The 24,622-nt window shown below is 45.5% G+C and overlaps 3 protein-coding genes across 4 annotated transcripts; 1 reads left to right on the forward strand and 2 right to left on the reverse strand.

Moving 5' to 3' along the window:
- Positions 1-865: 865 nt before the first annotated feature.
- On the reverse strand, positions 866-11,894 carry LOC117232400 (transcription factor Sox-10-like). 2 transcript variants are annotated; one of them, XM_033491754.1, is made up of 5 exons: positions 10,039-11,894; positions 6,792-6,920; positions 3,863-4,196; positions 3,466-3,773; positions 866-3,055 (listed from the first exon to the last, which is right to left on the reverse strand). In XM_033491754.1, the coding sequence occupies exons 1-5, from the start codon at positions 10,275-10,277 to the stop codon at positions 2,788-2,790; spliced, it is 1,278 nt and encodes a 425-aa protein (XP_033347645.1). In that variant the 5' UTR covers positions 10,278-11,894; the 3' UTR covers positions 866-2,787. The 2 variants fall into 2 exon arrangements, with proteins under 2 accessions (XP_033347645.1, XP_033347640.1); XM_033491749.1 differs by having other exon boundaries at positions 6,792-6,938; positions 10,039-11,893.
- Positions 11,895-15,911: 4,017 nt separating this feature from the next.
- LOC117230989 (transcription factor SOX-10-like) lies at positions 15,912-20,519 on the forward strand. The gene is made up of 4 exons (XM_033489002.1): positions 15,912-16,520; positions 19,343-19,520; positions 19,604-19,691; positions 19,774-20,519. The coding sequence occupies exons 1-4, from the start codon at positions 16,388-16,390 to the stop codon at positions 20,410-20,412; spliced, it is 1,038 nt and encodes a 345-aa protein (XP_033344893.1). The 5' UTR covers positions 15,912-16,387; the 3' UTR covers positions 20,413-20,519.
- A 934-nt stretch (positions 20,520-21,453) lies between these two features.
- Positions 21,454-24,488, reverse strand: LOC117231011 (85/88 kDa calcium-independent phospholipase A2). The gene is made up of 3 exons (XM_033489039.1): positions 24,122-24,488; positions 23,922-24,012; positions 21,454-23,846 (listed from the first exon to the last, which is right to left on the reverse strand). Exons 1-3 carry the CDS (start codon positions 24,340-24,342, stop codon positions 21,786-21,788), a joined length of 2,373 nt encoding a protein of 790 aa, XP_033344930.1. The 5' UTR covers positions 24,343-24,488; the 3' UTR covers positions 21,454-21,785.
- Positions 24,489-24,622: the final 134 nt, after the last annotated feature.

The following is a 24,622-nucleotide window of genomic DNA, read 5'->3' on the forward strand; positions in this document are numbered from 1 at the left end:
AACCCCGTTCAACGAACCGCTCAAATATTTGGCTTTTTTCGCTTGTTTTATATCGTGGTTTATAACGCGCGACCAGCGAAAACCAACCCGGTTGATTCGACCGATTTTATTTGGCTCGGCGAGATTTGCAAGGAAAACGAATTGCGCTATATAATTGCCGTCGTATTGCACCAAAGTGCAACCTCTTTTAGCTGCGATAACTAAATGATCTGCTACATCACGCGCTTTTTATACGACGAAGAAAATGTAAATTAAAGGGCCTGCTGCCACAAAGAGCTCCGCTTCCAGATTAACTGGAGAGATCAACTGGAAATTCGTCAAAATCAAATCAATTTTTTCAACGCGAGTTTGTATTTTTTCCAAAAAAACGTTGTTTTCCGTATTTCGCCGAGTATTTCGGGACATTTTTAGGTCTTTTTCGCGTCAAGTGCTAATATAGACTCAACCTGGACAAGAAATTCCAAGGATCCGCCAAATATTCCTTTCTCGTTGTTTCTTCCACCGAGATTCTCCTCGATTTGATGCAATTTAAAGAATTTCAAGTATTCGTAACACTGTGATAGACGGTAGCTTGGTCCTTAGCGCGTCTAGCTCGGTTTTCCTCTATGTTTCATTTCATTCGTATCTGGCGTTATTTCGTCAGAACTTCCGAGACCTTTTTAATCGTCGATAAAAGCGAGTTGGCAAATAAAAATTTTATTCGATGCGTCTTATTCGATTTCATTAATCTGTCGCGTAACGACGTTCACGTTTCTACCACCGTGTATCCTGTGGTCTTATCTGCAAGCCAGGCAGAAAAATCTCGACGATAGCCTGGCGAAAAGGAAGGGTTAACGATCAATCGTTATCTCTCAACTCGTAACAGTTTCTTTTTTTCTTTTCTTTATTCCGACAAACCTTAGAATATACCGTCGTACTTATAAATTAACTTTTCGAACGCTCGCGCGTCAAATGTTTCTACACGCTCTACGCTTTTCGCGCTTCTTATAGGCGGCGCGATAAATACATATGTATGTCTAACGATAAATGTAAGTACAAAAGCACGGCTATCGGGGTAGCATAACGAATACGGCGTTAATACCTGCGTTAATTACCGCGACGATCGCGTGCTTCGATTCTTGTCTCGTCGATCATCGCTCGACACGAACCCATCGAACTTGCAACTTTTCCCTCTTCTCGATTCATCGTCGGTTAAAATGTCTTATCTAGCTTTTTTTCTCATTTTTCAACGTACGTTAATGTGCTCGAAATTCTCTTAAAACGTATCTTTTATCTTTTACGTAAGGTTACGAAACCCTGTGTCTCTTCCAGAGATATAGAAACAGTCTGATTTATGCGCCCTAATTGCTTGTCAAATAATTTTATTCGTTTATAACGCTTTGCTTGTATTATTATATCATTGTTTATAACGTTTAAGACGTTTTATCGTAAACAGTATGCGCATCCCTGTTCGCAAGGATTCGACCACCTGGTAATTTCGTATCGATTAATCTAAATGTACCAATGTGCGGGGCTATGTTGAGCGTATGTCACTGCTACTACGTCTTTGCCACTATCTGAAGCGTTTAATTAATTGCTACGTTAATAGTACATTATCTCTTTGTATACTTACGTATAATAATTATAGACTGTTACGAAACAATGCCTAGGTATTTTAAATCGAACGAAAAGAAGCAAACATCGCGGAAATAACAAGATGTCGATTTTCTTCGCTTTCAAAATGATAGATAGGACATTTTAACCAAGTGTTCCTTTCTCGAGAAATCCAACGGCTCTGCCTGACGCATCTTCGAACTCGAAATTCGCAGAGAGGACGTCCACGTGGACGTGGTACAGCCATGTCGCGTGACTTTGGCGATCCAACTACGACCGATCGAATTTCGCAGGTTTATTTGAAGAGCGTGGCAGCTTCGATACGCAACCGAATCGCACTCGCCAGCGCAGCGGCCGGTTTACACTTCGAGCCTTATATATTATTATTATATTTAGATCGCGCGGCAGGCCACCGTATCGAGCGAGCTGTTTGTTTAGCCTGAAATTCTGCGCTTTGGAATGGCCGACTGTCATGGAATGATGTCATGGAGTAAGATCGTGGCTGTGCGCGCCGTAACATCTCTATGTCCTCCAAACGTCCAACGATCGCGAAACGTGTTCAACTCGAAACGCGGAAACTTCTAATTAATTGGACTTCGCGCGATCCAGTTTCCGCTCTCGAGCTAACGCAACACGCGCGCACACCCATACAAACACACTACACTACATCGCAATGATAACATCGTTTAAACATTTTCGATTCTTATATGTCGTGGTTAACTCTTGTCATGATTGGAATTTCACCTGTCCACACATAACTATTATCACAAAATACTATCAATTTGTAACCGCTGCAAACGATAACTTCTCTACTTTTCGCGTGATATTCAATAACGATAGAACATTCGATTACGTTTATTTGACTTGGTCGATTTTTAGAACGTGAAAAGAACGTGTCGAAATTTAAACGATTGATTGAAATTGTTCCTGTGATTTTATAATTATAGGACGCAGTGTACGCGTACGCACATAGGTACGCACCATACGCATACGGCAAACACACTCGTGCACATACACACACACATACAGACACGCTTGGAAAAGTCAGCAATAAAATATGTAACCTTGAGAAAACTTAATAATGTAGTTAGTTCGTAAATGGGGACACGATTTACCATTTAGGTTTCCAAAGAATAATCTCCGGAAAAATGTCGATTGGGCGATGACGTGCGTATCGCGCTGTTCTCTTTGTTCCTACATGTAATGGGGCCAAGTTTCGATACCAGGTACGTAACGTTGGTATTGCGCGTAGGACGTAGACACGTGCGGATGGCTCATCTGCGTAGTCGTGTGCGAATAGTGTGGATTATGGGAAGAGGATATGTACTGCATAGGAGGAAGTGGTGGCTGAAGCTCGTGGTATCTGACAATGTCCGCCTGCGCTCTGTCTTCCCAAGACGTCTCGGCGATCGGTTGCTCCGAGCAGTGTCGCTTGTTCGGTCTCTCGATCTCCTCCTCGTATCTGAAAAACGTTATATTTCAGCGACTCGAAATTTTCGAACAAAACCCCATGCATACAAGCGAGTTCTGTCACGAGAACGACACTGGGCTGTCCGTATCGCGTTATAAATACACTCGAGATTTATTTCCAAGATATTTAACACAGATTATGCGCACGTTAAAATTATTGTTCCAACTGGATTATAACGTAGATGCAAATTAAAATTAATCGTTTAGCCTAAATCATAAACCGGCGCTTTTCAAAGAAAGGGGCATTCCTATTAACTTTCACCGTGCGCGATTTAAGATAGAAATTCCTAGATAAAAAAAACTCGTAAAGTGTAAGCTATCTGTACTTTTTGTAGCAACCGTGCTGGCTCGAGAGAAAACATGGCCTCGTCTACGTCAGGACCAAACGCAAGAAACAATTACCTGTTGAATATCCATTGAGAGGAGGTGGTCGTTGGTGCGGCTACGTGTACCGCCGGCACCTGAGGCCGAAGGTACTGGTCCAGCTCGTTGCTCTCGACTTCGCATTCTTGAAGGTTCAATGGAAGGTTCAAACCGACGCCGCCCAGAGACCCAAGACCGTTCAATTGACCCTCCTCGATTGGTAAACCATCTCCAACTTCGATGTACCTGAAGTCGACTCCTGGTTGATGTTGATGCGGTGAATCGCTCGACGAACCAATCGCCAAGTCTTGCTGATACATCGTACTATTTGGCTGCGGCTGATTTCCCTGTGAACCAGATTTCCTTCCGTTTTAGTTTCCATCGGTTCTTCTCAAAAGTACAGGCTCGCATATCTCTCCGTTTCAAACGTCCTTACCTGATTCGCGTAATGTTGTCCGCGCGGGGTAGTGGGAGGGGTCGGGGGTGACAATCCTTGATTAGGGGTAGTCGGAGGAGAAGAACTAACTCCGCTCTGAGGCGAGTTCGGTCCCTGTGTGCCCCTAGGACTCGCGTCCTCTTGCTTCAACGACCTGGACACGTTGAAGGTCACGTTGCTTTGGTTCCTCGACGGCGATCCTTCTCGACCCGACGGCCCGTTTTGCTTTCGACGACGAGGTTGGTACTTGTAGTCCGGATGCTCGCGCTTGTGAATCACGCGGAGACGATCGGCTTCCTCGATAAAAGGTTTCTTGTCGCTGTCGGACAGCAACCTGCGATCAAACGACCAGAAACCAAGAGATCAGACGAAATTGGCGCGATCTTGCGACGTTTTGTGTCATCGACGGTCGTCGATCAAGGTTCACACGCGCGCACCCGCTTCTTCGCGTATATGCGGCGCAGAAGAGGCTGGAACGAGAGCATTTCTATCACCATACGCGATACACTCGAGGAGTCGAAATGGGAGGTCTGGTTAGTGTTTCTCGCCGCGTAGAGTCTTAAAGGGCGCAGTTCACGCACACGCGTACATCGAGTATATACGGGAACTCGAGCGATTCTCGTTCGACTGCATCGCAACTCGAATCTCGTCTCGTCTCATCCAGCTCCGTCCCGTCTTGTCGTGTTAGTCTTTAATTTCTCGTGTTTATGTTCCCACTGGGCTCGTAAAGCCCCAAGACTGATAAGCTTTTCCGGTCTCGGCTGCGAGATCTCGAGGATTCCAGCAACGATTCCACGCTTCTAGGCCCTTTGCTCTTCCCGCGTCGCGTTTCCTTTCTCTACCCCGTATCAAACTTGAAGGTGACCAGACGAAAGGGTAGGAAAGGAAATATCTACGCAAAGTCTCGGTACCTGGTCTTTTAACTTTGACCAGAAATTTCTAGACTACGAACCGCTTACGTTTAAGATTTTGTACGATTTTGAAAATTTCTCGAACAAAGCGTTATTACGTCGAGAATAAATCAATGGCGAACGACGAGTTAACTCGTCTTCCTCGGGTACACGCGCAGGTTAACGCGCGCGAGTCGTCACTGGGAAAGAGAGAGAAGAGACTCTCCATCTGGTCAACGGACTTTGCCTCGAGGTTTTTTTGTTTGGCAGGGCTTGACGATAGCGACTCGTCGCAGCCTCTCTTTTTCTTTGCCAGATGCAACGCAGGGTTAGCTAATTTGGATCTGTCTCTCTCCGCCACGCGATTATACGTTATCTGCGGTGCGTTATTCCGGTGTATCTGACACTGTACGTAAAAATCGCGATGAAAACGAGCCACGATAACGTCGTGGCGTCTATGGCTACGGCGATGATGGTGTTTGAGGTTCGAGGTATCGAGGGTGAAGCAAAACCGCGGCAAAATCGAGACGTTGCTTCCGTCAGATAAGATGCATTTACCTGTTCGTCACGGGTGTTATTTGCACGAAGCGTCGAGCGACGAAGGGGCAGGTTCGGAAAAATTCACCTGACGGGGACAAGGAGTTTATTGTGATTCTTGGGGGCCGTTTATCTGAGGCAGGAACCGGCCGGCAGCTGTTAGCACGCGCCAAGGATGAACCGAGCCTATCTGTTTTCGTTTTGTCGACAAACACCGTGTCTAATATTCGAACGCGATACCTTTCGAGCCGGAAGAAAAAGGACAAGATTTATTTCCGACGCCTACACCTGGTCCCTCGTAAATATCGACTACGTCGATAGTAGCCCGCAAGTCGTTTCTTTTTGCAAATAATCCGACGACGCCGACTAGAGCTGCTCGGCGCGCACATCGGCGACGGTCCACGCAAAACCACAGGATTCGAAAGGCACGTTATTCCTTCCTTACGTCGCGTCGTTGTCGGTAAATGCTTTTTTATTTGCACGAAAGATTTTTATAAAAGTCGAAATTTACAAACCGATCTTTGATTGTACCGTTATGAATTTCATCGTGAATTTCAACTTTCAGATTGATGACGTATCGATGGCTAGACTCTCTTCTTACGAGCTCAACAAATTGTAATTTATTTAATCGAGCAGCAACTAAAGTTCCGTTCCGAATAAACGAAGTTCCGCGACAAAACTCCGATCGGTCGTGTTGTGCTCCTATTTTGACGTTAAGACAGAGATACGCGGGGGATATCTGTGATCGGAATCGCGATCGGGCGGCATTGTAAAATGATTCACCGCAGGGGTTCTGATCGATGTGGTCGGCGAGGTCCTGTGATCCTCGCTCGTGCGACCCACCAGGGCATCTCGTTAGTCCCGATCAGGAAATGGAATATCGTTCCCTTCTCGCGACTTTCACAACGTGCGGTATACCATTTTCTCTTCCGTCGCGTCGTCTATCGATCGATCGACCGAACAGTCGTTACGCGTCGCTTGTCATTTGGTACAACGATAGCTTGGCGATTTTCGTAGAAAATTGTATTCAGATGCATCGTATTTTGCTTTCGAGTAGCAGAACGCGTCATTATCTAAAAAGTCTAAAAGTTATCGAGAAATTTGACAAAGACGTCGCTTTACTTTTCTCTTCCGTATCGCTTCCACGTGCTGTACTAAAAGCTAGACTAGAATAGAACAAGCCGTGACTCCGCCTTTAGCTCCGGTTTTGACAACGCTGACCCGTTTACAACGAGTTCGGGGTTCGCGCGGTTGTCAACCGGGAACGATCGTACCACGTGCAGCCTCGGCGCCACGTGGTAAGAATGTGTTCGGTATGCGTCTCGTAAAAAATGCTTGCTCGCCAAATCGCGGGTAAAAATAGAACGAGGCAACAAGTGGTCGCGTGGACTGTTGCTTCAACTCGCAAGTCGAGAAGTTGCCGAAGAAATCAGAATCGAAGTCTCGCTCGCGATCGACCAACCACCGGTCAATTCGATAAAAGTAGCATACTAAAGACTCACCGCCAAAGCTTGCCCAGTGTTTTGGACAGTTCCGCGTTGTGAAGCTGCGGGTACTGATCGGCGAGTATTCTCCTTGCAGCTTGAGCCCACACCATAAACGCGTTCATAGGTCTCTTCACGTGGGCCGCTCTTTTATCGCCAGAACCCCTGCAATTCGAGGACATTATCTTCATTGGAAACAATTGTTTTCTTCGAATACAGCGCGTACGCGGGAACGGGAGATCGTTTAAAAATTCCCATTACCAATTTCAAGGAAATTTTCAAGTTATTAACTATCGAATATTCGTGGCGTGAAAGGATTTATGTAGCGAGAAGCGAAACGTTTGGATGGAAGATAGAAATAGAGATCGAGGAGGCTGCTGCGATAAGGAAGCAGCTTCGTCTTCTAGTAATTTGATTGGAATTGTTGGTCGACTATAATATTCGTAGCAATAAACTTCTGCACTTTTATATATGAATTATATTTCATGCGATATCACGTGGCAGCTACAGCGGCTATAAAAAGTATTTGCACATACCCTTGTTTTATTATTATCAGGTAATTATCGGGTCTACGTTTCAGTTTCAGTATATGGGATTTTTGTAGCCATATAAAGTACTATCGATGCAAAATTTAATATGAATTCTTGGATCAAATTAATTCGTACGAAAGTGCTATAGTACCGTGTCAATACGTGTTTCACAGCCGCTGTATGCCTTTCTTTTCCTCCCAATAAATGCGACTTAAATATTTGAGCTGTCTCTTTATTGCCGCAATCCGTTCGATTTCGGAGAATACATGGATCTGGTAACAGTCGTTGCAAGAGAATAACCAAAGGCTAGTCATATCGCGACGTATCCTCGTGCATAGAAAATGTTCAGTCGAACTATCTTCAAGTCATCCTGCGAATCGTTCGGAAAGCAGGTTGCCGATTCGAAGAAAACCTTCCAGTTACGAAGTACCGAATATCAGTGACAAGAAGGAATTACAGTGACGAGGGGCGGAAGGTTCGAGGGATAGAAATTCTGGAAAACGCATCGATCCGGGGACACTGGTTGCGAGAAAATAACAAGAGGTCGGTGGTATCGCGACGTATCCTCGTGCTCGTGTATCGAGAGTTTTCTACCAAGCTACCCCTGGGTCATCCTGCGGAACGCGGCACGCTTAAAACCGGCCTTAAAATAACACCGGCGCTGCCAACGGGTGACGAGCAGGAATGGACGTATCCCTTTCTTTCCTAGAAGATGACTTCATAAAACCGTTGCCTCGTCCAGCCAGGGATCGACTGACGTGACTGACGTGATTGCCGTACAAGCCCTTCTCGTGCTGTTTTCTTTCTGGGATTAATCGAGCCTCGTTCGAGGACCTTACGCGAACCAAAACCCCAGACGTCGACCGGCTAGGAACCGAAGGAAACGCGCTTCACCGAGATACGCGTACGGACGACCTGTCGGCAACGGGATGCTGTCCCTGCTGCCGAAGGTGGAGAGACTTTTAAAAAGCACAGCCGCAACCGTTTCGAAAGACTCTGTGTGTCACGGAGAAAGAGAAACGTTCGACAAGGAAAGAGAAAGAGATAGAGAGCGAATATTGGAAGGAAGCAGCCGAGAAAGAATTTGAGAAAAGAGGCTCGTATATATTTCGGCCTCTTTGAAATAAGAGGGGCGTTAAATCCGTGAGCAAACCCGAGGAGCCGTTGGTAATTAGCGCGGGTCCACTAACAAGGGTTTTCACAGCAATCGCGAGTCACTTCGCTGTACGCGGTTTACCTAGATACGCAAAAAATCTTCGAGTCTTTGCACCTCGTTTACGCGGTTTCGCGGAGTACTAGCTGACGTGCGTAGGCGTGGCACCGACCGACGCAGCAGCTACACCCTTTTTTCGTTTCTACGACTTTTCGTTCACCGAGTTACGTTCCTCGTTACGCGATTTCGTGAAAGGAAATTTCGCGTTTCAATGTCGAAAAGTTAGTCGCATTTCATTGGAACGATAAAGTTTCGTTAGACGGCAAGTCGCAAGATAAGGAATAGAGAGATGTTTGTGCCTCTTTCTTTTCCACGATGTTCCGTTCTCCGTTACGCGATATCGCCAAAAGAAATTCGCGTTCTAACGTGAAAATGCTTGTCGCGATTCGGACTTTGAAAGATAGACGAGCTCTAGGTAAACGATAAGTTGCAGGATAGGGGAAAGAGAAAGAGCAACGTGGAGGAATTACAGGGTCGTATGGGGCGAGAGGAGGAAACGCGCGATAGTTCGACTGCATTCTCATGGATTTCATGGGAATTAAAACTAGTCGATTTTATCGGGCCCTATCGTCGGGAATAAACATCGTACCCCCTTTAGCTACCCCGAGATAACCCTGTATAATTGAGGGTTAGCGCGATAAGCCGTCGCGCATAGCGATACACGCTCGGAGATTTCAACCGTAGCTAGGAAATTTTCCGTGAGTTAACTGTACACCTATGCTCGTTCCGTAACAGAATTTTGGAAAAACGTTTCGACGAAGATTCGCGGCTACGTTTAAATGGCATTTGCATCGCAGAATAACGAATCTTCGCGTTGCCATCGAAGAAAGATTGCGTCATCCCTTCGCGATCCGCGTTTCGATTTTATCGAATCGTAACGATCGTCGGTATGGCGCAACGAGCCGACCATTAATTCGTCGTCCCCTCCTTCGATACGCGAAACGAAAAAACGCCGTTTCTCGTATCGCTTCTCTCATCCTTTGCGGGCTCTCCTCCGCGCTTCTCACAAATCACGATCGACGCGCTGCGACGGACAGAAACAGAGAGGAGAGACAGAGGCAACGAGATCGGGCATTAATTAGCTAATTTGCGTTAATTGGCAGCCGAGGACACATTTCCACGAGCCGTTTCCCAAGCCGAGGAAACCAGTGCGTCATAATTAAGTTAGCGTTACGTATTTTTAAAGCTTGGACCGCGCGCGTTTACACCCTCCCTCCCTCTCTCTCTCTCTCTCTCTCTCTCTCTCTCCCTCCCTCCCTGCCTTTCCATCGTTTTACTCTTTCTTTCCGTTGCGCGTTAAAATCTTGGCGTTAAAACGCGTCTTCGCGAACGCTAACGACGCTTGACTAAATATCGCTGCGAAATGCAGGAGAAGAAGCTTTCGCGTTTTTTACGTGACAGTAGAGATAACGCAAAACTCTGTCGGGTATTTAGTTAGCGCGGGTAAAGCTCGTCGCTTCGGAAATTGCGTATCGACTATAGAGACAAGTGTTATGTGGAAAGCGTCGAACGTAAAACTCACTTGGTAGCGACAGGTACCAGGGTCCAATCGTATCCCTGAAGAACTTTGGTAACCGCTGCGCTGATTCTTTCGCCTCCATTCGCGGCAACCGTAGCAGCGACAGCCGACGCTTTTCCATTATTGTTGTTACCGTTGCTTCCATTGCTATTAGTCGCGATAGGGCTGTTAGAGTTGACGGAATTAGCAGCAGCGCCGCTCGACGAAATCGAACCGGATGCCTCGCCCATGATATCGTTCATCTTCTCTCAATTTTGTTCGGTCGCGAAAGCAAGGAGAGAAACGATGGCGCGTCCGACGAATCCACGGATTTATCGCGCGCTACGAGCGTTCATCGTTCGAAGGAGAACGTGCACGTTACCCAGCGACGGTTCATCGATTAATTGCAATTACCATTTTATCGTAGCGGTAACACGTCACTTCCGTTTCTCGCGCTTCTGTTCCAGCTGCGTCGGTGATTTCTCTTCTTTTCTGTTCGGCTCGTTCCCTCCGACGCGAGATGGCCTGGTATCGGAGCGCGGCGCGCACGTTTGTCACGTTTAATTAATTTTGCACTCGATTACGAACCGAGCAAACGCAACGGGTATGCATGCCAAGCCGTCGGCAACTCGCCGAGGTCTCGGCCTATCTTCCAACGACTTTTTTCTCGTCGTGACTCGAGCCACGGCAATTCTAATCTCTTCTTCTTCTTCTTCTTCTTCTTTGTGTATCGGCCCGTTTTACTCTTTTTTTCCTTCTGCTTCCACTATCGGCTACACTCTCTCCTTCTCTCTTCAACTGTAAACGATCGACGTTCCAGAACACACGAGCCAAAGCTGAATGCTGCGTATTCCACGGTTTCTCGGCCTCGATCTTACGCCGTCACTTCTCGGAACTTCTTCTATCGCCGAAATACTTCCGATAGCCTCGCTTCTCGCGATCGACGCTCGCTTCCGATTCCGTAAGATCCTACTGTTCGCCAGCTACCACCGCCGATTCACGTTTCCACGATCTTAATGGCACAGGGATCTTTAAACGCCACCACGAAGACTTTTCGAGTTGTCGTGCACGAAATTCACTATATACGTTCGATGCATAGATCGTCACAGGTTGTAGGCGAAAATTCGCCGAGGCTCGCGATTCTTTCACTCGGTGTCGAACCTGTTGGAAGATTTTCGTGGTAGTTGCGAGCACGGGCAAGCGGCCGACACTCCTGTCACTTGGTCTCGCGCGACAGAGTCGACAAAAGTAATCACTCTCGATGGAGGCACGAATGGTATGTGGCGCGTGTCAGGATCGCGCGGCGACCATAAACATCGCGCTCGTCTTTCGGTACTCGAAGGAAAACGAAACGAAGTACGCAAGAACGAAAAGCCTGAGTGTGGGTCGAGGATTTCTAGTTGCTTGCGCGATCGACGCTCGAGTGAGGTGGTTGAATCGCCTCAGGGCACTTTCCACCGATCGCTTCAGCAGCGGCTGCTAGTTGGGGGCGGAGCGACGGGCCGAGGAGCTGCTAACACTTGTTGCTTTACGATCGTGCCCACCGATGAAGCCCGAGACGAGGGGAAAGGGACCCTCGATGGTTTGCCCGACGGTCGACGGACGACCGACGATGGACGACGGACCGACGGAGGAGAGATCTCCTCTCGATTCGGCTTTTAATACCAGATCGTTACCTTTCGCTGTGCAAAGCTGCTTCTCTTACCTGGAATATCCTTTTCTGGAATATCTTTTTCATTTCTAGGATATAGCATATAAGAGACAAAAGTATTCGTACGCTTCTGACTTATTGTAAGTGTAGAACAGATGTACGCAAGATCTTGCAGAAAAGTGAAATCTACGCCGATACCTTTGTTCGTCGCTATAAATTTCAGCAGATACGTATATCGGAAAAGTCTAGTGGGTTTAACATTATTTAGTACTTTATCCTGTAAGACGATCGATCGATTAAATCTTGTCGGATGATTCTCTTTGGAATATTTATCGGTAAGCCATTTAGCTTGCGCAACTTCGAAGATCGTACATGTGACTCGTCATAGGTAAATCTTATAGTTACATACGACGCTTAACTAGTAGATTTCTGTCTGTTTAGAATTGCTCCTGACGACATCTGTCGTTACTTCACAACGAGACAGCGTGAACTTTTTATTATTGTTATTTATTCACCTGTTATCGCCCGAGTCATTCTCCAACAAGAAATTGCCACGATGACGAGATGAGAGAGATGAGAAGGAAGACGAGCGAATAAAGTTGGGTCGGTTTTACTCTTTGCAGATATGAAATGTAATAACGCGTGGAAAGGTAGAAGATTCTCGAATAAAGGAATTATTTGGTCCCAGAGATCGATGATTCGAACGACGAGTTGAATCGTCCTGCCCGGTTAAAGACACGTTAAAAAGTCAACGATCTCGCTCACAGCATTTTACCCGACAAGGAAAATGCTTCGGTCCTTTGGAATCAAATTCGAACGTTCGATTCTCCACCGACTGTCAGCCCCCCCAAAAATCCCTGTATCGTTTATTTCGGACTCGTCTCTCTCCTCGTGGACGAGAGCCTCTATGGCCACGATATCCTCCGGGAGTAGGACCAATCGGGTTCCTTCTCGTTCCACCTACTTCTCCGTTCCTTTCTCTGCTCCTCTCTCTTTCTCTCGTTACGTCCCTCTTCGTTCCTCCCACGCAAGCAAGCCGATTGGTCGGCCAGTTGTTGGCAATAACGACGTCACAAGGAGGAGCGTGCAATTTTCCTGGCGATGCACCAAATGCGATCTCGTCGATGGTCGCGCTCGACCACGGCCGCTCCGAAGAAACGCGTCGCCTTTACCAGTCGTCACGTCGTCGACCGGCCACGATGCTCTCGTCGCGCGACCAAAGAGTTTCCTCGACCGGGCGATATCCCCCCTCGAATAGAAGCAAAAGGTTCGGAGCAAGGAAATCGAACTCGGAACCCATCGACGCGTCGCGCGACCAGCTTACGCGGTACACGATGACATCGTGCCGGCTCGATGACGCTGCAGAATGTAACGTAGCTCGTGTCACCGTTGGGGGTCCGAGAGTTGCGGTGCTCGCCACCCGGGGGGCTACATGTGTCGGGTACCCATCGTCTCCTGCGGCCCCCTCTTCCAGGGGACCGCGTATCCTTTCAAGTGTCCGACACAACTCCGATACAGGACCCCCGGGAATCGGTGAAATCATTATTTTATATCTGCCACGCTTTTCGATCTCTCTCTCTCTCTCTCTCTTTCTCTCTCTCTCTCTTTCTCTCTCTCTCTCTTTCCCTTTCTCTTTCTCTTTCTATCCCACTCCAATTCTTTATTCTTTCAATCCAGTCTAAGTCGTCACGTTTCGACACATTATCAATATCATCCGATATTGGTATTTATATCTTACCCAATCTCAGTGTCCTGATAGATATATATGGCGAGTTTCCGAATGCAATGCCGATTGTTACACCGAGAAGTTTGTCGCTCAAAATTCCTTGCAAGATCCGTCCGATTTTCTCATTTGCCAAAGTGTCGAAACACTATGAAACGCGCGATCGTAAGTTTGCCTCTGAGCGAAAGTCGAATAACTGAAATGATAAACGTTGGTTTATGGTCGCATGGGAAAGGGGCAAAAGGAATAGGAAAGAGTCCTTGTTCGTCGAAATCGTAGCGCGTGTTTCCCTGAACGGCCCTGAAACGAATTCTCCTTCGCGTACACCGAGAGAGAACGAAAGCACATATTGACGCCACGTGCGCTTCGGGATGTTTATCCCAGGAAGAGCAAAATTCCGGCTTGCTGAAATCAATATTATTGTTCGCGGTTGGCTAAATTTGAATCGCGATTCGGTTGCAGCGCGTAATGCCGCGCGTGCACCAGAGATCGAGAACGTACGATTGGTGCGACGAACGATTGGTAAGCAACGATGCTCCAGGACGGAACGAACAAACTCGTTTCCGTGCGAAAACAGGCCGATCCGACTTTGTTTCGCAAACGAGACTCGTACTCTTCGTCAAAAGGATATTATAACTAGATCGTAAAATCAAACAGTGGTTAGAGTTTACGATTCTCGATGATCGATAAAAATGAAAAGTATCGGGCATCTTGCGCCTCGCACAGAGCTGTACGTAGTCAATTCGTCGAATGTCAATTCTTAAATAAAATAATACAAGCGTCTTTATACCTAACGCATAGATTCAACATAGACGCGCGCTATTGAAATCGAAATGGTTGCAACGAACTTGCATTTTCTTTGCAAACGTGTCAATGGTCGAACACTGTATCGGCGAATTTTAATATTTCTGCTTGACGTGCTAGAGTTTTCGGAACACCATCTCGTTCGTCCAAGTTTCTCATTACAGACCCTACGCACTGGATCTGTATACCAGCGGACAACTACGGCATTGAAACAAATTCTTTGTACGCGGTAAACGTATTCAAAGCCAAAGTATATACAGTGGTCGCGAAAGGCAGGTGGTTAGAAAACGTATATAAAAACGTTCGATGTAATAGAGAATTATTGAAATAAAGCGACGAAGGCGGAATGCGTACGATTATAGACGTGGCCAGATCGATCGATCAGGCTAGTTAGCGCGGCTTCGTTCTACGATCTCGCTATATTCTTTCCCTTCGGGACTACGTGTTGCGTAAAAAGAGAAACAAAAATTGCGCAGCTCGTTCGTTAGGCGGCAGCAGAGCGCGCGTTTCCCTCGCGATAGACTCGCGTCGACATTGGGATAAAAACCGTAGCAATCCGTAATCCGCCCAAGTGTCTCGAGCATTTCCGAGGGTCTGAGTGCGCGTTTACGCACCACCAGCAAGTTAATCCTGCAAAGTGCGAGCAAGATGCCTCCTTTGATCTCGCACAAAAGCCGCTACACGGCATTGACCGTGGTTTATATATGCTCATGTATGGGCCACTGTCTTTGCTAGCTCACTCATTCATTAAATTCGTTGTATAATTAGGCTCGCCAGAAAGATGCAGACTGTCAACCGATGATTCCTGTGCACCAGCGCAACGAAAAGAAGAAGCTTCAACTCGCTCCTGAATTTATGCCCTCGCATTCTCCCTGTTCCACTATTTCTCCTCCCGATGATCCTTCTTTTTCCCGATGTGACTCGCGAGAACGTAAAGTCACGTTCGCAGTGATCTAATTATATGGCTCGCGGGGAACTGCTAACTCAGTCACGGGACAAGGAAATTTGCAAATGCGATTATTTTCATCTAGAGAGAGAGAGAGAGAGAGAAAGAGAGAGGTCTATTTGTTCGCATGACGATCGAATTTGTTCGAAATTGATCGACTTTGTTGCAGAAGAAGAATCGCAGCGGAAAGCCGATGCGACTAGGTTTTCACGAGCGTTACGATAAACGGGAAAAAGTTCTAATTCGGTCGAACAACGAGGCGCTACGAAAAGCGTGGCATTCGAAAACGAAGCGAATCATAGCGAATGATTTTCGAAGACAGGATGGACACACGAAGGATCCGAGAGAAGTCGAGGAGCCGAGTCGAGAAGAACAGAAAAGGAACAAGATCCTAGATATCCCCCACCAGATGCAGAGGTGGTCCACGGAACCGCCTCCGCGATCTACCATCCAACGTTTGGTGCGTGTGCCAGACGTGTGCTCATCGTTTCTGCCTCTTTCGTACGGACCAACCTGTGTGGTGCTCGCTCCCTGAATGAACCTTCACATCCTCGTCGATCCGTGTTCGTCTTTCTTCTCTAGTCAGTCAGTCAGTCAGTTAGCTATCGGAGTTTCCTTGAACCGTCGCGGGTGCTATTTTCTATGCCACTTTTTTCTTTTTTTTTTTTTTTTATTTTATAATCGACGCGATCGGATTACGACGATTAGAAACACGTCTTAAAGAATTCGAATTCGATACAGAGATCGTTGTTACACGGATGACGAGTAATCAGCGGTCGGAGTGCGAACCAAGGAAAAGAATAAATCGAGTCGCGAACGTACCAAAACCCGTAAACGATATTTATCGTGCGAGATAAGAAGAAGGGCCGGTCGCTGAGAGAGTGGCGGAAATCGATGCGACGCCGATATACGGACTACCAGGAGGGACAAGGGTCGGTTTATGATAAATCACGGCACGATAACCTCGGATTAATTACTCGGTTCTTTTCTTCGTTTTCCTCGGTTCTTTACGATGCGCCTCTCGACGACGCGTTTTACGTGAAGAAAGAACAGTGTGCGCAGGATAGAGCGACAGGCGGGCCGATAAGTTCGACGTTTCGGTGAAAGTCGTTGCTCGCGATCGAACGCGACTGGTCGTGCTATCTACAAAAAGAAAAAGAAAAAGGACGTTCGTTCGACAAGGAAGAAGATCGTCCGTGTTACGAATGTGAATATCTACGATAAGTAATTGGAAATAACATCGAGGAAGATGGAAGCCCACCAAGGTGGCGGTTTATCGTCTGCCGCGACAGAAACGGAAGCTGGACCGTCGAGCAGCGAACGATGCGGCAACGAGCAATGCACCAGCACTCTGGACGATGCAGTGGGCAAGCTACTTCAAGGTTCGCTTCTCCCGTTTTGAAAGATTCGACGATTCTTTATTAGAGTTAAGAATGTTCCACGTTTACTCGTTTCTTGCTTCTCTTTCCTCTGCTCGCCTTTCTACGTCTACGTAATCTGAAAAATAGCAGCGGATACCGTCGGAGTCGATACAGGTCGGGCGAAGCTAGTTTTGGAAATATCAAGCGTAGAGCGGGAATTTGTCTTTTTCGGTTGTCGACCGTGTCGTACAGGGTTGCGAGGTATCTCGAACGGGTCTCGCGTCTAAGGACACTTTAATTGGCGATGAAACTCGGCTCCTCAGATTTATCCCCGTGATACCGTAGCCGGATGGAGGGAAAATATGGGCGAGCATGATGGAAGAGGTAGGAAAGAAGGAGGAGCGACACGGAGAACCGAGGATCGAGGAGCGCGAAAAGACGATTTCGAGGAAGATTCGAGCGGCAGGTGCTGCGAACAGAGCGAAACCGCTGAACGTTTGCCACCGACACTAATTATGTTAGTACGAAATTAAATCTGAGACATCGACTCGAAAGGGTACCTCAGACAGAACACGGGAGAAGGTGGGGACCAAGAAGAGCGGTAGTAATGGGTGCCCGACGTGATTTACGAGGCGTCTCGTTGGAACTCCGCGTTCCCCGAACGTGTTTCGAAGAGGCAGAAGACGCGTCTTCGGACGAGACACGTCGAATCCATCGTTCTCTAATCGTCCAACCGTTTCATTCGTCTTTAAATCATCGCGTAACCAACCCGAATAGAAGAAGTAGTTGCTCGATACAAGTTACTCGATACACCCTGTAATCGCAAAACGTTGCACGAAACGCTCCCGCATCGCCTTATATCAACCGCACAACGATATCTGTGCGAAATATCACGGAGGAAGCGATAAAATTGCAATTTGATCGATCGATCGATTCGCAACATGGGAAACCAAACGTTCTCGTCAATCACCGAAGGTGACGATGCGTTCAACGGTATTCTCACTTGTTAACGAGACTATCCTCGTGGTAATGGGAGCTGATTTGTACAGTAGTTAATGTAGCAAGAGTGGACGACAGGTCGGCATTGACAAGCAAGATACCAAAGCACACCGGTTCATTCAGCGGGCTACAATCCCTTATTATGAACCATATTCTCCGTCTCCCCTGCGGTGCCATTCATCCTTTGGAAAAGTACGAAAGTTCTCGGCCAATCTCCTCCTCTTTCGCTCGATTAATCAATTCCACTCCACTTGTAGCTTCCCTATCTCTACTATCTTTGCGTACTTCGAAAGCACGTGTTTCCCCTCTCAATCTCGAGAACGTTCAAACTAAACGCGCGATTTTCCTCGAAAACGTTCTCGACTACCATCGCCGATAAACGTTCGCTGTTGCTGCCGTTTCGTTGGGTGCGCTTCGAGGAACACACAGTCGAACACGCGCGATTAGAAACGAAACTCGTTCGTTCCCAAGTCGTGTATATTTTTCGCGCGAAACTTTTTCTATTCCCGTCGCTTTCTAGGGTGTAAGCCCTGCCGAATTTCCATGAAAATTGTCGTCCTGGTTGCTATCGGTGAAGACAGTAGCGAGAGGACCTCCAGCGAACGTTAAAGGAGCCGACAGAGAGACCGCATCGGTGAACCGTGTCCTTATGGTAATTAGCTACCACGAAATCTACGGCTCTTCACAGTTCGGATGCTCGTGGTGACGTTTCAACACGTGCATCTTCCTTCTCCTTAACCTTCCTTCCTATCTTCCTACTTCCTTCCCTCGTTAACGATCACCGATACACAGCGATTCGAAATAAATGTCTCGATGCTCGGTAGTCTTCTTTCTTTCGGACGGATCGAGTTGCACATATAATCGCTTACGACGATACATTTATAACAAGTTTTTATGAATATACGTTATGCGTATGAAAGAAATCTGAATATGTACAGAATAGAATCCGCGGTCTAATAATAAGTCCGATTATTCTGTGCAAAGTTCAAGGTTGAATTTTAAGACGTTCAAGTTTAGGCGACTCGAATGACTCTACTTTGCTACAAATATCCGCAAATGTCCACTAACGATAAAGTACGTATACCGTTGATACAAAGAAAATGGCACGCGACCGATGAGACGATGAACGAAGCATGTTCGCGGAATATTCGATGTGTATCGGATATACGATGAGATTTCTTGGAATGGAAAACTCGAGGCGACCCAAATAACCTTTCTTTAGCCGGCGAATCGTTCGTAGGGGGATACCGAGAGGAAGTCGGTAATAATAATTAGTCTCTTAATGCGAACGAACGATCGATAGATAAAGACCACCACGTTCGGAACTTCTCGTTCGTTTGCAACTCGTAAAACTTTTCTGTCTGATGCTGCGTTCGTTCATGACTATGAATGATCGTTACGAGAAATATACGAAAGAAAAGAAGAATGGAAGAACGGAGAACACGCGCTAAAAGTATTAACGGTTTGGCCAACCAGAGATTAAGATTATTTCAAGGGAAACAGGTGTCGTTTTATCTCTCCCGTTCCTTTACGATTCAATTCCGCGCAAAGATAGGCTACGCAACTTCCGGCTACACAAATTCCCACTAAACACGGTGCCGTTTCCTCTTCTTCTTAACATTCGCCAAACGTTGCTCTTCTACCATTCGCGACATCAGAAAATTTGCCCTAGATCAGCGTTGTCGTTGTTCGGGTGTTTCAGACGTATATTCGCAACATTCTTTCATAGCAAGTAAATATACTGATATAACGGATGTAGCGAATAATGCTAATATCTATGGCCGCTGGTGTACGTGATATTCGTGATGAAAAATATTCCAAAGATCTATCTTCGTTTTTTCCAGGCTACGACTGGACCCTGCTTCCGGTCACTTCTCGCGCAGGAGGACGAAGAAGCGCTCACGTGAAACGTCCGATGAACGCGTTTATGGTTTGGGCTCAAGCGGCCAGACGCAGATTGGCGGATCAATATCCGCAGCTTCACAACGCCGAACTTTCGAAAACGTTAGGAAAACTGTGGAGGTATTTCGAGCTGACATTATCTATATACATTACCGTACGTCGTAGTGTCGCGAATCGAAGGTTAACTCTAGCGAATGTAACAGAATCCTAAGCGACGGTGAGAAACAACCGTTCATAGAGGAAGCTGAGAGACTGAGGAACGCGCACAAAAAGCAACATCCGCATTACAAGGTGACTGTCGACGATCGTTCTAACGACGATCGTTCCAGTTTAGTCCGCCGTCTAAAGTTAAATCGTAAAATGCCAATTACAGTATCAGCCGCGTCGACGGAAACCAAAATCGGAGGAACAAATGGGCATCGTGATGCATCGAGCTACTTTGTCCTCTCCAGGCACGTCTCTAGACTCTACCAACTCGTCCGACTGCACTTATCCTCGCCTATATCCAGATACCGGGATCAAAACGTACGACAGACCGACTTACCACGATAGCAAAACCAGCTACGATCTGTCGAGATCGGCTTGGTCCGCCGACACGAGCAAATACCCGGTCGATCATTCGATCGTAGAAAGCAAACCGTACGACGGTATCAGATACGAATCGAACGTAGCGGCGAAAAGCTACGTGGACGCCAAGTGCTACGAGACGGTCAAGTATCACGAGGTATCTACCGCTGCAAAATATCACGAGACGATTCCAAAGTATTCCGAGTTGCAAACGAAGCCTTACGATCTACCCAAATACCCGGAGAATCCCTTAAAATATCCCGCGGATGTTACCAGCCCGGGCAAATCATACGCGTGCGTACACAGCCAGTATTACTCCGCTCCAGAGGGATACACGATGCACGAGGAGAACGAATACCAAACGCAGGGAGTTTCGACCCATTCTTTCTATCCGTATATTTCCGCGTCTATGACGCAACCGCCTTATTACATGGGTCCTCGATAAATCGCTCTCGTGCGATGTGTTTTATTCAGGGACCGAAAATAACAGTTGTTTTCTATATTTTTACGGAAAATTTCCAAAAAAAAAAAAAAATGAATTTTTGCTTAAACAAAAAATTTTTAACAGATTAAATGATTTAAAATCGGTAATTTTTAGGTATTCTAGTTACGAATAACTATTATAAATGATTAACATTTTTCTTTTTTTTTGGTTATCGATCATCATCATCGATGACGGAAATTATTTTAGATTACAGGTAATCGTTATGGACGATGAGAACATTTTTCGGTTATTGGTAACCATTAACTGGTAACGCAGTTTGTTTTTTTATTACCGATAACCATTATCAATGACGGAACCTTCCTTTCTTAAGAATAACAAAATTTTAATCATTTATAATAATGATTAGTCCTGACCAAACTCATTTAGAATAAAATACGAATTCTTATACCATAACTTTCTCAATTTCGGTTACAACAATCATGGTCCCTGGTTTTATTCGTTCGCGTAATTCTGCGCCCGAGATGAGCGTGCGCGCCAGTGTGTGGGCATCGATAGTTTGTTAGACCGCTTAGTACTGTCTTTTCTTTCTTTGCTATTTATTTTTTTGGCAACAATGCGATGAAATAAACAAATAAATAAACGAACAAATATCTTGTCAGCATCTAGTTTGATGAAGAAATACGAGTTGCCTATATGTACAGTATAATTCACTCTCTATTATTTATTAGTAGACTGCGAATATTTATACCGATTCAAATTTTTATAAATACAACGATGCAGATTCTAAACAGAGATTCTTTCGCCTACTAAGTATCCTATTCTCGATATTTTTGCATCTTCAAATTTCACAAAAATGCATAAACATCCGCAGTCTATCATACACCACCACCATTTCTAAAACCGCCATCAATCCTACATTCACCTATCGAACACACGCGCTACTTTATGTTTTATACATGTGTGTGTGTGTGTGTGTGCGCGCGCGCGCGCGCGCGTGTGCATGTGTGTGTGTGTAAATAAATTAAATCTAGAAATGAAAAGTCTGCATTGAAATAGAAAGCAGAAATAAATAATAAATTGTGCGCTACTTCGTCGATTACAAATATCACGGGCCGACTAGTAAGTTTGCTTCGATACAAAATTTCCTAAATAATTCTTAATCGTCGAAATCCTCAACAGCAATCGTATGTATGTACAAAACATTAACAAACAATCAAATAATATAAATAAGAAGGCAAAAAACGAAAGAAAGAGAAATGGAGGACGAAAGAGAGAGATTCGTACTTTTGAGTGGGTGCAGTACAAGCATACGTACATGTTCGCAAAGAAATCAGCAACTCGTACATATTTGACTCTCGCGAATCTGTACCGACTTAGAGGTCGCGATTTATCACAGCAGCTAATTCATTTATTTGATCCCTATTGGCATGCATAAACGCTTTAGCGCTCCATATCATTTCAGCCAAAATCTCGTCGCTTTTTTCATCCATGGCGATATCCTGGGATAGTTGAGGATTAAACCTGTAGTAAGGCACTCCGATCATGGAACACCAATTTCTGGCACGATCAACGATCCTTCCGTCGCTTGCTGTTGCTTGATCCACCAATAGTACCGCGAGGACCGATATTCCCATCGCAAACTTTGCGGTATCCCATAAACTATCGGGCCGAAATATGTCGATATCTTTCAATGGACTAGAAGGTATGAGACCAGTGCCAAGAGAAACGACCAGAGACAAGGGGACCGCATTCTCTCCGCATCCAGAAGCCTTTAAAGCGAGATTGTATTCGTGAATTTCAGTCATGGCATCCAAAGTCGGGTTATTCGCTATCAATCCACCATCCAGAAATTTTCCGAACGCTCGAAAATACGAAGGAGCTGCCCCGGTTGCTCTCGCTGCGTGCCAAAGCAATTGTTCGCTCGATGACGAAGCGAGAGACATCGAGGTCTCTGGATGCTCGAGTAGCGTACTAGGTGCATCGTAATTACGAAACAAATAAAGGTCGACAGGCTTTCTATCAGCCAATACAGCAGTGATCATTATCTTGGGTTTCTTGATATCCGACATCACCGTATTAACACCTAGGCAATCTTTTAATACTTTCTCCAAACCGTCGCTGTTGTACGGGCGATTACCGACAAAAGCTTCCTCTTTCATGCGGAAATACAGTGCCTGACATTCTCGCAAGGACTTGCCAGCAGCTAGACCAAGAGTCAAGATTCCACCTGTAGAAGTGCCCGCGATCCAGTCGAAGCACTCTACGATAGGTTTCTGCAGGATCGACTCGATCTCCAATAACATTTGTACAAGAACCAAACCACGAATTCCTCCTCCATCTAGACAAAGAAGTCGACCACCTTTTATTTTCTGGTTTTCTTGCATAGCCATCTTGTCCATCCCAGAAACATGTAACATTTGATCCAACACTGTACGCGGTACAGCCCTTGGTGGTTGCTGCGGTGCGAGACCATTATAATTTTCGTTAAACTTGCAGCCTTTGTTACAATCTGACATTTCTGGTGGACAACGTTTAGCGCCTACCGCATCTAGAATATACAAAATTTTCTGACCCTCGTTGTTATCGATATTCACACGATGCCGTGACGTTTCCGACTTCCAATTTTTTGCATCAATGTCTGCTCCGAAAGCGATCAGCGACTGCACTATTGCCACTGTACCATCGGAAACCGCTAAATGCAGCGGTGTATTGCCATCCTTGTCGACGATATTTACAGAACACATATGACTTAACAAAGCCACTACGCATGATAATCGTTTCCTCATTGCCATGATGTGCAACGCCGTACGGCCGTCGAAATTCAAAGCATCTATATCGCAATTACTTTCTATTAGAGCATTAATCACCTCCCTGCTCAGTGACCAATGCAATGGCGTACCGCCAAATTTCATGTCATCGGCATGAAGAACATTTGGTTTACTGTGCAAGAAATCTCCTACGTAACTAGGACTAGAAGGTTCACCTTCGGCAGCAGGAATGTTCACATCCGCTCCAATTAAAAGAAGAGCTTTAACGCATTCGGGCTTATTATTCAAACAAGCGACATGCATCGGTGTATGTCCATTACTGTTACGACTATTTAAACTGTTTGGAAGATCACCTCCAAGGGCTAAAATTATTTCTTTAGTAGATTTGGCTGCATAATGATAGACGGTATTTGCGCTATAATCCAGATGCTCCAATGAACTTTTAGCTTCGATCAACATTTGCACTGTACGCAGATTATTTGTTTGCACCGCGACTTGCAAAGGAGACACTCCTGTTTCTGTATCTCCACTGTTCAACTGACTATTTACATCAGCATGGGTAAAGGCGTTATAAAGAGCAAAATGAGCTGCCAAATGTGCCAGTGTCCATGTTGGATGTTCCATCAAAGTATCACATAATTTCTGAATCTTATTCACATTACACATCTGTATAAATAAATTACTGATAATCATGGTTTCTACACAGATTGCAAAAAATCATGAAATTTTGGAAATAATTACCTCGCGACAAATTTGAACAAGTACTGGAACCTTATCCTTATACACAATAAAATGTGTTGCGATATCTGCATTATCTTCTGATCTATATAAACTGAAACAATAAATTTTAATTATTCGAAATAATAAATAATATATAAATAACTTTCATACTACATCACTTATAGTAGAAAAAAGAAAGCAACGTATATGAAGATACCTACCTATATGCTTGATGCAATGTTTCTGTACAAGGCCTATGAAGAACAATTTCATATTTTCTTTCATTTTCACCTGGACCATAAAGTACGATACCATCCTCGCGGCATTCAATATGTCGATTACTATAATTTTCAGGCTTGACTTCTTGAACTATGTTCGGCGGTATATCCTGAAATACGATATTCCGGAGAACGTTGCTAGCGATCGTTCCAAGCCAAGTCATGATGGATAATTTAGGTTATCAGTGAAAACTGTCACTACACCTTCTTAACTGACTATCAAACTATAATCAAACGAATTAACAAGTTATATAAAATCGCAATGATCATTTCTCCGAAACCGTGATTATGACGTGTCGTCAACGCTGGGAAAAACACGTAAAAAAATCCCCGGCAGTAGTCGATCTCACTCTGATCCAATAACGAGCATAAGCATGAAATAGTGTAAACGGCGTCAATGTAAACAAAAATTTTTGAAACACTGCTAACGTATCGCCTATAATA

This window comes from Bombus vosnesenskii, unplaced genomic scaffold (genome assembly GCF_011952255.1).
Source record: "Bombus vosnesenskii isolate JDL3184/JDL3185 unplaced genomic scaffold, Bvos_JDL3184-5_v1.1 scf7180000013263, whole genome shotgun sequence".
Lineage (NCBI taxonomy): Eukaryota > Metazoa > Arthropoda > Insecta > Hymenoptera > Apidae > Bombus > Bombus vosnesenskii.